Consider the following 12,208-nt stretch of genomic DNA (forward strand, 5'->3'; position numbering starts at 1 on the left):
AGCTCATGAGCTCTTTCAGACACTGAGTGACGCTCTTTAAGATCAACTGATATTAGCGTAGCAGATACACGATGCTCTTGTTTAAATGAGGCTGAACACTAGAGCGTGTGCATATTTTTAAAAAAAGAAATATCACTTTAAAGGAAAAATTTCCAAGTTGCGTTAGTGAATGCGCGGCATTAGCCACGGGAAGTATCCGGTACGCTGCATGCCAAAGGTGCTGATGAAGAAGTTGAGGATGGTGGTAATGAAGACGATGATGGTGGTGACATTATTGAGGTAGTCCAGACGCTTCTGCAGACCAGAGTTATTCAGGTCCCGACGTCCTGTGACATGCATACATAGAGACACACACACATACATGAACAATCATTTTTTTATTTCTAGGATTTCACCAATATTTGAGTCCTTTTTGGGGGGGCAATTTGTACCACTTTAGTCACCTTAAAGGACTCTCCTTCACAATAAATTCAGCACAGTCTCACTTTTTTTTTTTTTTTTTGTTATTATTTTTCAATGATAGTCATGAAATGTATTACATTTTCGTGATGGTATCATGAAAAATAAACATTTTTTCCTCGCTAATTTTAACATTAGCCATAACCCCAACCTTGCTGTGTCACCCCACATTTCATGATACCATCACGAAATTTTTTCCTCACACCGTCACAAAAATCGAAATTTTGTGACGTATCACAAAGGCATTGATTAAATCACTTTTCATGATGCCATGACGATCTTGGCGTGAGATCATGTTGAATAAATTGGTCCGACGCTGCAGTCATGCATAAATTGTGACATTCCCAACAAACTTCCAAATTGTTTTGATATAATTCACTGTGATTCGTATATTCACCCACATTCTATTTGGGAGTCAGTACACTGACTTGGCTAATTTATACAAATTTTTGTTGTTGAGTTCACGTTTGATAAACTTTACAAATTGCCGTTAAGATGACTTTGACAGCAGTTGGCAGCAGTTCTTACATTAGCTAGTTGTGCTGTGTAAACCGATTTTAAAACATTTTCCCCATTTTTCTAAAAAAAGGTTTGCTGCAAGTTGTAAGGAAATGGTAATTAGTATAATTAAATTATATTCCCTTCAAATAATTACTTTATTATCTGTGAAGGCAAGAGACTACTAGCTACTTGAGCACCATTTCATTCTCCATGCTAGGATTGTGACTTAGCTTATAGCTAGCTTGGCCAGTTAGCTTAAACTAGCTCAAAAAGTCAGCTTTTTAACATTGGTTATTGAAAAAAATAGTGATTTCTGCCCATGTTTGTTTATTGGGTAATGTCACACAGCTATGAAGACAGTGATTTAATTAAATAGCTTAAGCTTAAACTTTATTTTTAACTTTTATTCACAGGATAGATGCAGTTTTATTTCCACCACTTTCATTCCTGTTGTCCACGAATCCACTAATCTCCAGAATAAAACACAACAGGTTTTAAATACATTACATTTTATTCAGCTGTATGTAAGAGAAACTTTTGTGCTGTTGTATGGTATTTCAAACTACGAAATGGAACAATATTTACTGCACAACTGTTTTCACAGTTTTAAACAAAAGAGAAAGACAAAATGTGTAAAAAAAAAAAAAGCTCTGACATGAAAACTGAAAAAGAAATAGCAATAAAATAATAATAATATACATTTATAATGATGATCAGCTGGTTAAAAGTGAATTTAGTTGGATTATAGAAGCCAGTCATCATTAAAATGTGACAATGTGAATTACATGACTTGTGTGCTCATCTATGTTCAAGTCAGGTTTTTACAAAGAATTTGCACTTTTTACAAATCTTTAACTTCATCTAAAGTTCTCAAAGTGTATTTATTATGTGTGTGTCAGAAGTGGAGTCGCGCCAGCAGCCAGCGGAAGAAGCCAGTCCTCTTTGATCCAAAGAAGCTGACGAAGAAGTTGACCACTGCGGTGACGAAGATGACCCCTGTGGCGATGTTGTTCAGGTGGTCAAGTCGTTTCTGATTGGACACCACGTTCAGGTCCCTGCGGGCTGTAACAAACAAACACACACGCACATACACACAGGGCGCACATTTTCAGCCATGTCAGACGCACACGCTACATTGGCACATGCATTCTGGCATGCAGGAACACAGACATGTAAAGACAATACAGCCAAACCATGCACACGAGCATCCATCAATGCACACGTTCCAGTCACACGCCCTCTGCCCTCTGCTGGTTCATTGCTAAAATGCAAATTAGACAGTCCTCCTGGGGGGCGTATACCTCCACCAAGACACTGTTGTTGACCATCCCTTGGTTATGTTGCTTTAGACGTAGACTGTGTTTCATAATTATTGTATGGCCTTGCCTTGCAATGTGGAGCGCCTTGGGGCAACTGTTTGTTGTGATTTGGCGCTATACAAGAAAAAAGTTGATTGATTGATTGATTGATTGTTTATCTAATAATAATAATTACAATTACAATCTGATTACAATTTGTTCATGTAAATGGGGAATCTTCTTCACAGACTAAAGTTAATTATGGAGTTCCACAAGGTTCTGTGCTAGGACCAATTTTATTCACTTTATACATGCTTCCCTTAGGCAGTATTATTAGACGGTATTGCTTAAATTTTCATTGTTAGGCAGATGATACCCAGCTTTATCTATCCATGAAGCCAGAGGACACACACCAATTAGCTAAACTGCAGGATTGTCTTACAGACATAAAGACATGGATGACCTCTAATTTCTTGCTTTTAAACTCAGATAAAACTGAAGTTATTGTACTTGGCCCCACAAATCTTAGAAACATGGTGTCTAACCAGATCCTTACTCTGGATGGCATTACCCTGACCTCTAGTAATACTGTGAGAAATCTTGGAGTCATTTTTGATCAGGATATGTCATTCAAAGCGCATATTAAACAAATATGTAGGACTGCTTTTTTGCATTTACGCAATATCTCTAAAATCAGAAAGGTCTTGTCTCAGAGTGATGCTGAAAAACTAATTCATGCATTTATTTCCTCTAGGCTGGACTATTGTAATTCATTATTATCAGGTTGTCCTAAAAGTTCCCTAAAAAGCCTTCAGTTAATTCAAAATGCTGCAGCTAGAGTACTGACGGGGACTAGAAGGAGAGAGCATATCTCACCCATATTGGCCTCTCTTCATTGGCTTCCTGTTAATTCTAGAATAGAATTTAAAATTCTTCTTCTTACTTATAAGGTTTTGAATAATCAGGTCCAATCTTATCTTAGGGACCTCGTAGTACCATATCACCCCAATAGAGCGCTTCGCTCTCAGACTGCAGGCTTACTTGTAGTTCCTAGGGTTTGTAAGAGTAGAATGGGAGGCAGAGCCTTCAGCTTTCAGGCTCCTCTCCTGTGGAACCAGCTCCCAATTCAGATCAGGGAGACAGACACCCTCTCTACTTTTAAGATTAGGCTTAAAACTTTCCTTTTTGCTAAAGCTTATAGTTAGGGCTGGATCAGGTGACCCTGAACCATCCCTTAGTTATGCTGCTATAGACGTAGACTGCTGGGGGTTCCCATGATGCACTGTTTCTTTCTCTTTTTGCTCTGTATGCACCACTCTGCATTTAATCATTAGTGATCGATCTCTGCTCCCCTCCACAGCATGTCTTTTTCCTGGTTCTCTCCCTCAGCCCCAACCAGTCCCAGCAGAAGACTGCCCCTCCGTGAGCCTGGTTCTGCTGGAGGTTTCTTCCTGTTAAAAGGGAGTTTTTCCTTCCCACTGTAGCCAAGTGCTTGCTCACAGGGGGTCGTTTTGACCGTTGGGGTTTTACATAATTATTGTATGGCCTTGCCTTACAATATAAAGCGCCTTGGGGCAACTGTTTGTTGTGATTTGGCGCTATATAAAAAAATAACCTGGATGTGTTTTCAAATGGTTTCATTTAGTGCTTCAAGCATTTCAAAACAGTTAATCATAATCTGAAAGAACTGGTTTATGTCACCGTAATACCAGTTGTTGCCAGTTTGTTTCATCGAATTCAGCCGCCTGAAAGCAGATGAGTATGGGTCCTTCTGGCCGGGACGCCGGTCCTATGCCAGTTACTTCCCAAGCTGTAATGATTTGGAATGGGGTGTGAGTCCAGAATGTAATTATCAATGTCCACTGTTTATTGTTGCTACGTAATATGCCTAATTTCTCCCTACAAAAATATTAATCCTATCAACATTCCATTTTGGCAGCATTCAATATATAAGCATACCAAATGGAAAATATCAGCTCTCCCCAGTTTGTCCGTGATCAAAGTTATACACAGGCACACATGTACACAGAGGCAATTTGGCTTTTACTATATATATATAATATATATATATATATATATATATATATATATATATATATATATATATATATATATATATATATATATATATATATATATATATATATATATATACGAGGGCTGTCCGTAAAGTATAGGTCCTTTTTATTTTTTTTTCAAAAACTATATGGATTTCATTCATATGTTTTTACGTCAGACATGCTTGAACCCTCGTGCGCATGCGTGAGTTTTTCCATGCCTGTCGGTGACGTCATTCGCCTGTGAGCACTCCTTGTGGGAGGAGTCGTCCAGCCCCTCGTCGGAATTCCTTTGTCTGAGAAGTTGCTGAGAGACTGGCGCTTTGTTTGATCAAAATTTTTTCTAAACCTGTGAGACACATCGAAGTGGACATGGTTCGAAAAATTAAGCTGGTTTTCAGTGAAAATTTTAACAGCTGATGAGAGATTTTGAGGTGATTCTGTCGCTTTAAGGACTTTTCACTGTGCGAGACGTCGTGCAGCGCTCTCAGGCAGCGTCATCAGCCTGTTTCAAGCTTAACACCTCCACATTTCAGGCTCTATTGATCCAGGACGTCGTGAGAGAACAGAGACGTTTCAGAAGAAGTCGGTTTCAGCATTTTATCCGGATATTCCTGTTGTATGGCTGGGGGGCCTGGCTGCCTTTTTGTTTCTGTCTTTTGTTTTTCCTTCCAGGTGGCTTGCATTTGGGACTGAGTGGCTGTGTTGCTGAGGTTATCAGGACCTCACCCTGATCACCTGCGGCTCGTCAGGACTCACAGCTGAGGTGCATCTATATGGATTGGAACATGGTGGCATTTAAGACTGGAGTATGCAGTGTGTAGTTGCCAGAGACTCGACCTTGTGACCAGACGGGTGAGATCGTCGTCTCGGGAGCCATCTCATCATCAGTGGATGCAGAGAACGTCCAGGGTTTGATGCACGGTCTGTGAAAGAGGAGGGGGTGAGGTCTCACGCTCGTCAGCACACTTCCTGAGGTACGTTAGATTTTGTGACTAACATTTATACAGTCAGTAAATGTGGTGTCCCTCACACCTTTATTATATTGAGCTGTATGTTAGTCATGTATCGGCTTCCACTGCAGTGGAGTTTTGTGAACTGGATGTTCCATGCCTGCAGGTTGGGAAGCTGATTAGTAATCAAGCCAGGAAGTGTTTGCTGTTTGTACACCTTTAAGTGTTCTCTCTGTGTGTAGAGTGTGGACTCACATAATGGTTCCTTCTTTCACAGACTCGGTTTGTTGCGGCCACCTGGGGGGTGTCGGCGGGGTCCTTGGGTCCAAACAGCTTCTGGCTCCGGACCGTTAGCGCTGCTGGGAGCGCACCACGCCAGACCGCACTTTCTGTTATTTTTGTATCACTGTTATGTATTAAATTCAGTTAGCCTTTGTACCGTGCTCTGCTTATTTCATACTGGGTCCTTCAAACGCTGGTCGGTTCTCCGAGCTGCGTCCGACACATAACAATTCCACTGTTAAAGGAGATTTTTTTAATGAAAGACGTGCGGACGGGTCCGCGCATCGGGACGCAGCCGACGCGGCGCGGCGGCACAGGAAAAACACCTCCGTGTTGATAACCATTTGTTAAAATCCAGTTGGCTTTTGATGGCTTTCAGTGGAGTGAGTATATGAGAAATTGTTTATCAGCTGGAGATGTTCCAACTTGTCCTCAAGGCTTCCAACAGAGGTGTTTTTCCTGTGACGGAGCGTCGCGGCGGCTGCGAGCCGACGCTGTAATCCGTCCGCACGTCTTTCATTAAAAAAATCTCCTTTAACAGTGGAATATCCGGATAAAATGCTGAAACCGACTTCTTCTGAAACTTCTCTGTTCTCTCACGACGTCCTGGATCAATAGAGCCTGAAATGTGGAGGTTTTAAGCTTGAAACAGGCTGATGACGCTGCCTGAGAGCACTACGCGACGTCTCTCACCGTGAAAAGTCCTTAAAGCGACAGAATCACCTCAAAATCTCTCATCAGCTGTTAAAATTTTCACTGAAGACCAGCTTAATTTTTCGAACCGTGTCCACTTCGATGTGTCTCACAGGTTTAGAAAAAATTTTGATCAAACAAAGCGCCAGTCTCTCAGCAACTTCTCAGACAAAGGAATTCCGACGAGGGGCTGGACGACTCCTCCCACAAGGAGTGCTCACAGGCGAATGACGTCACCGACAGGCGTGGAAAAACTCACGCATGCGCACGAGGGTTCAAGCATGTCTGACGTAAAAACATATGAATGAAATCCATATAGTTTTTGAAAAAAATAAAAAGGACCTATACTTTACGGACAGCCCTCGTATATATATATATATATATATATATATATATATATATATATATAATATATATATATATATATATATATATTTACTATATGTACTGCCCCCTGCTGGAATGGTGTGGGAGTCCAGAATTTTATTATTAACGTCCATTGTTTTCTGTTATTACCAGACATGGGGCCAAATACAAAAATATTTGTATTTGAAAATACTTAAATACATTTTTCAGAGTATTTGTATTTTCTGATTTTGAATTCAAAGTATTTGTATTTATATTTCAAATACATCGACGAGCCCAAGTTTTTACAAATACTTTTTCAAATACTTTTCAAACTTGGGAATCTCTGTGATACCGTGTTGAGACACACCAGAAAACTATAAGCTCCGCGTTATTGTGATTGAGATACAATAATACAATATGCTGAGATGAGAAGATATGACATTTTATTATTGTTTTGTGATATGGTGGATACAAAAGGATGCAATATTGATGGAAACAGAATATATATTGTGATAGTTTGATTATTGCCTGTGATATTATAATAGTGAATTTGTGATAAAACATTCAATCCTTTACTTATCAATAGTATTTGGTCATGCTATTTTCACAATAAATTGTCACCTGTTTATCAGTTTTTGTGTTGATTTGTTGTTTATAGTTCATAGAAAGTATTTGTATTTGAAATACTCAAAATATAAAGTATTTGTATTTGCAAAAGTACAAAGTATTTGTATTTGGAATTCGAAAATCTAAAGTATTTGTATTTAAATACAATGCAAAGTATTTGACCCCATGTCTGGTTATTACCTAATATCTCTAATTTCTCCAAAAATATTTATCCTATCAACTTTTCATTTTCGCGGTGTTCATTGTTGACCCAAAATACATAAGCATACCAAACGGCAAATGTCAGCTCTCCCCAGTTTGTCTGTGATCAAAGCCATACACTTGCACCACACATGCATGCATACACGTACACAGAGGACACTTGGCTTGTAATATATAGATTCCACCCCCAGCTACTGTGTCTATGTTCTCAAAGATGATAATAACGAGCATGAAAGTGAAACATACAGTGTGAATGCGTCCGAAGGAATCGTCATAAAACGAATCGCTGAAACAGCCATCGCAGGAGGCTGCTGCGTTGCGTGCCGAAGGCGCCGATGATGATGTTGATGATGAAGGTGAGGAAAATGATGCCGGTGATTAGATTGTTGAGGAAGTTTAAGAGTCGCTGATAGGAGGGCAGGAGGGTCAGCTCACAGCGAGCTGTGAACATGCGCACAGATCACGCACACGCAACACGCAGAGATGACATGAACACACGCACAGACACACACACAAACATCCAGTTGGTCCCTTGGCACGACCATTCACTCTACAATCAAACTAACTCAACACAGTAGTTGATTAGTGACTGTAAGTAGAATTATAATGCTGCATGTCTCTAAATATTTACATATTTTCTGAAAAAAAACATGTTTGAAATGGTTCCCCAACATGGCAGAATCTCCTCAGAAATGCATTCTGGGAAAGAGGCCTGTGCACTCCATGCCAAATACAGAGATGAAGATGTTGGTGATGAAGATGAGGAAGATGATGATGGTTGTGGTGTTGTTTAGGCTATCCAGACGCTTCTGGTTGGCCTCTTCGTTGATGTCACGTCGAGCTGCAACAAGCGCACACACGTACACGCATACACAAAGAATAACGACACAAACAGAAAAGAGGTGGGATGATGTTGACAGTTGTTGATTGTCATGTAATTTTCACTGCCTGTGTGATCAAACCAATGTGTCAGTGCATTAGTGTGTTAATGTGGTGAGTTAAAAAAAACACAGAGGATGGTTTTCTTAAGTAGGTGAGCTTTACAGACAGCAATCGTGTAATGTGACTGGCTCACCAATGATGATGATCAGAACTCCAGCGACTATCTGGAGAGCCAAGGAGAAGGAGATGAGTGTGAGGACAGCAGCATAGTACCTAGGAAACAAGAGACGTAGATATTGGTTTGAGATTATAATGTCTGGGGAGGATGGAAAAGCTGTATGGACAACAGGGGTACCCGATAATGTTGTACAAAATAGACAAGTGCAAGTGTTCTCTGCATTATTAACACGGGACTTGACTATTCAGATGATGTCGTCTCATATGTACATGTTTGCAGGACATGCTGTTATATTCGGGTTTCTTCGGAAATCTTCAGGCCACTCCTCCAGGAGAGTGATAAATAAATTAAATAAAATGTACAGTTGCATCCTTGGACACATGAAATGTATCCTCCTTAGCATCACTCAGAAGATGGAATTCATCACAAATATTTCATATGAACCAAAAACAGGCAATGAAGAACATGAACAGTTTGATACTTCAGTGAGTTTCTCAGCCAAATGCTTCACCAAAAGCTTAATTTGGCAAAGCCTCTTTTAACAGCAAATTAGAGAATGCTGACATCTACTGGTGTGTCGGTCTATATATAATGTATATGAGTGTGTGTGTGTGTGTGTGTGTTTGCGTGTGTCATCTTTTTCATCCAGTGATGATGGATTAATCAAATAAGCTTAATTCATTATATTTATATAACAGATGAGTGGATCCTTGTCATTTGATTGATGCTTTGTATGTCACATGACATGGATTATTTGTTCCATTTGTATTGCGTTGCATTTAACATGCAAATATGGTAGCATTTACTGTGCAAATTTGGTTCCATACGTTTTGTACCATTGCATGCTGCAAACCCCGCCCACACACGCATTAGTGGGGACAGCGTTTAGCTAAACATGGCGGAGTTTGTTTTGCTGACGGACAACGATTTGGATGAGCTAATTGATGGTGCTAATGCTTCTAACACACACAAAATTCACTACACCGCAAGCTGTCTGGAAGCATGAAGAGCTGAAAACCTGGACAAATTTCTGATGCAAATTTTCACTGGATTGAGGAAGTACAAATTTATTTATTTATTTATTTTTGAAGTATCACGGGCTACATCTGTTTTTCCAAGTTGTATGAGAACAATTTTGGACTCCTATTTAAAGTTTGTGTTGGACTGTTAACGTCAAATCACCAGTGACGCACGCAAAATGTAAGTCCCTTTTCTGTTGTTTATAAATTAATATAATATCAAATGACAAGGATCTATTTCAGCCGCTATATAAAACAAATAATGAATGTTTTTACATTCTTTTAATGGAATGAATATTTATTAATATTTAATTTGGTGAATGCTGGAATGTACCAATGGAACAGTCCATCTTTCACCTCATGAAATATTCATACCATTGAACTCGTAAACATTCATTATTTGTATAACATTTTGTGTATCAATCATCAGTTTAGTGCAAAAATACATACATAGATAACATAATTATTATGCAATTCAGACAATATACTTTATGTATTTTAATTAAATACTGTCATTATTATTGCTTTAGAGTAATTATATTTTATTAATACTAAATACATAAAGCTGAGGATTATGCATTTCAAATAAATAGGATTAATGAATATGCATCATGTAAGATTTATTTGGTAGGTTTGTATTAAAATTATGTAAAAAAAAAAAGTAAATGGGAATTTGTCATGTAATAAAATTACATAAATCTTAAAAGTTAGGGCAAATATTTCTGTGAGTGCAGTGCACACCTGAAGAATTGAAGGAATCACGATACAAAATGAATATTACCAAACATGTTATCATTTTACTTCCATACCGTATAAGTCGTACCGGAATATAAGTTTTTTCTGTATTATCAGCACTTTAATTTGTAATTTTTGTCCACTCATGTACTGTATTTTTTTTTGTCATTGCCAATTATAATTTTACTATTAGAGGGTTTTTTTGTTCTTTGATCCCTGGGAAAATCCTATATAAATAGTGATTTTAGTTATTCTTATTAACAACAAATGTCTAATATTTCAGTATACAAGTTGCTGCGGAGTATAACTTGTAGGACCTCTCAAACTAGTTAAAAAAAAAAAGACTTATACTCTGGAAAATACGGTACATATTTCACATATAAACACACAAATATTACCTGTATCCAGCTCCCTGTTCAATCACGGTCTTCATGTGTGTAATGTTAGCCAGGAACAGAGCGATGTCCAGCATGCCCTCTGCTGCAGACTTCTTGGTGGCGTAGAGGTTCATGTTGAGGTTTGAGGTTGAACTTCCCTGGAATAGAGAGACAGAGCATTTTACATCTCGATAGCAATGCGGACTATTGAACCGCAAGGTAGGGCCAATGTCTGGACTCCTATTTGTTCTATGAGACTCTGAGCCAGTCTGAATTGTGTGTGGCATGCCCACCTTATCTTTGGGGGGGGAAAGAGATCCCTCTCACTTCCAATTGGGGCATGTGCACCGCAAAACAAGTATTTTAATTTTAAAGTGACAGACATACAAACAGGACATTTCTTAATGACACAAAAAAGTTTTTTTTTAAAGGATGGATGAAATTCTGTAGTAAATTGTGATATTACAGATCAATAAGTATAACTCAAATTATTAACATCACCCCTGTTTGAATGTGCAGGAAATGTCAGTTCTTGTCACAGTTCTTGAGTGAGAAATTTAATCAATAACCTGCAATATTTTTAAGAAAGTGATGAAAATGTTGAAAATATCTTATACTGAAATTATAAATTCATATGGAATCCACATTTGGAGCAAACCCAAATCCAGAAGGATGCTAGTGAGAAAACTGGCCAGCGGAGGGCAGCATTGACACAGAAACCATTAAAAGTAACTACCAGCGAGTGCTGATGTAAATAGTGCAGCAGATAACTGAAACAATCCTTCACATGGTGATACAAGCATCAGATTTGGCATGAATGTTCTTCATAAATCAGCGTTTGAGGAAAACATTTTGTGGCAGAAAAGTTTGGAAGGTTTTGCATGCCTTTTATGTAGCTAGTTTACTAGTTATACATCAAAAAGTTGCCTGGTGTCTCTTTAATGTAAGAACTTTATTCTAAAAAGAGTCAGTTCATATCTCATCACATGAACAAACATACCTTCATCACTTTGCTTGTCCATGTCAATGCTTCCTCCTTCGACAATATTCGGCAGACTAGCGCAGGCACCATTGCCAAGGATGTCATCCAGCTCGTTGTAGAAAGGACAGGTGTCTTTCGCGTCTCCTGATTCCCCACTTCCTCTCATTTTATCTTGAGCAGCTAAATACTTCTGGCTTCATTTTTTCACTTTTATTCTGCATTGGATTGAAGTTCTATTAAACACTGCTGCTTTCATTCTATCAGAAAATTCTTGAGAAACTTTTGCATTGCGGTGGGTTGTAAATAGTTGAGATTTAATGCTGTCGTCATTCCGTATTTCCAAAAGACATTCCGTTTCGTCTTCTCCCCAAACTATGCCACGTCCAGATACTGTAGCAGAATCTTGAACGGTAGGCTTACATGCTTCGCTACGTTTAGGCTTACTGTTACCACGGCCATGACCATGATTTGATGCCGCCATGTTTGCAAAGTGTTTCTCTCTACAGCGGCGGCAGTCACATGACCAATCAACAGCAAGCGAAGAAGGTCATAATACAGTGCAACAAGGCGAAGTGAACCTGGTGCGCTTTGTGTTCACAATGCGCAGATAAGGCGA

At 38.9% G+C, this 12,208-nt stretch overlaps 1 protein-coding gene across 6 annotated transcripts in view; it reads right to left on the reverse strand.

Moving 5' to 3' along the window:
* Positions 1–149: 149 nt before the first annotated feature.
* LOC117504079 (ninjurin-2-like) overlaps positions 150–12,208 on the reverse strand; it is a 69,095-nt gene continuing 57,036 nt past the window's right edge. Inside the window, exons 2-6 of one of the 6 annotated variants that reach the window (XM_034163449.1) lie at positions 10,632–10,768; positions 8,495–8,574; positions 8,070–8,260; positions 604–610; positions 193–326 (exon numbers count right to left, since the gene is read on the reverse strand). In XM_034163449.1, coding sequence (XP_034019340.1) covers positions 8,106–8,260; positions 8,495–8,574; positions 10,632–10,768 — 372 coding nt within the window. In that variant the 3' untranslated portion in view covers positions 193–326; positions 604–610; positions 8,070–8,105. Of the gene's footprint in view, positions 327–603; positions 611–1,797; positions 2,023–7,604; positions 7,610–7,639; positions 8,261–8,494; positions 8,575–10,631; positions 10,769–12,208 lie in introns of those variants that run through there. The other 5 variants (XM_034163448.1, XM_034163446.1, XM_034163445.1 and 2 more) reach the window with 5 other exon arrangements.

The sequence above is a fragment of the Thalassophryne amazonica genome, chromosome 22 (genome assembly GCF_902500255.1).
Source record: "Thalassophryne amazonica chromosome 22, fThaAma1.1, whole genome shotgun sequence".
Taxonomy (NCBI): Eukaryota; Metazoa; Chordata; class Actinopteri; order Batrachoidiformes; family Batrachoididae; genus Thalassophryne; species Thalassophryne amazonica.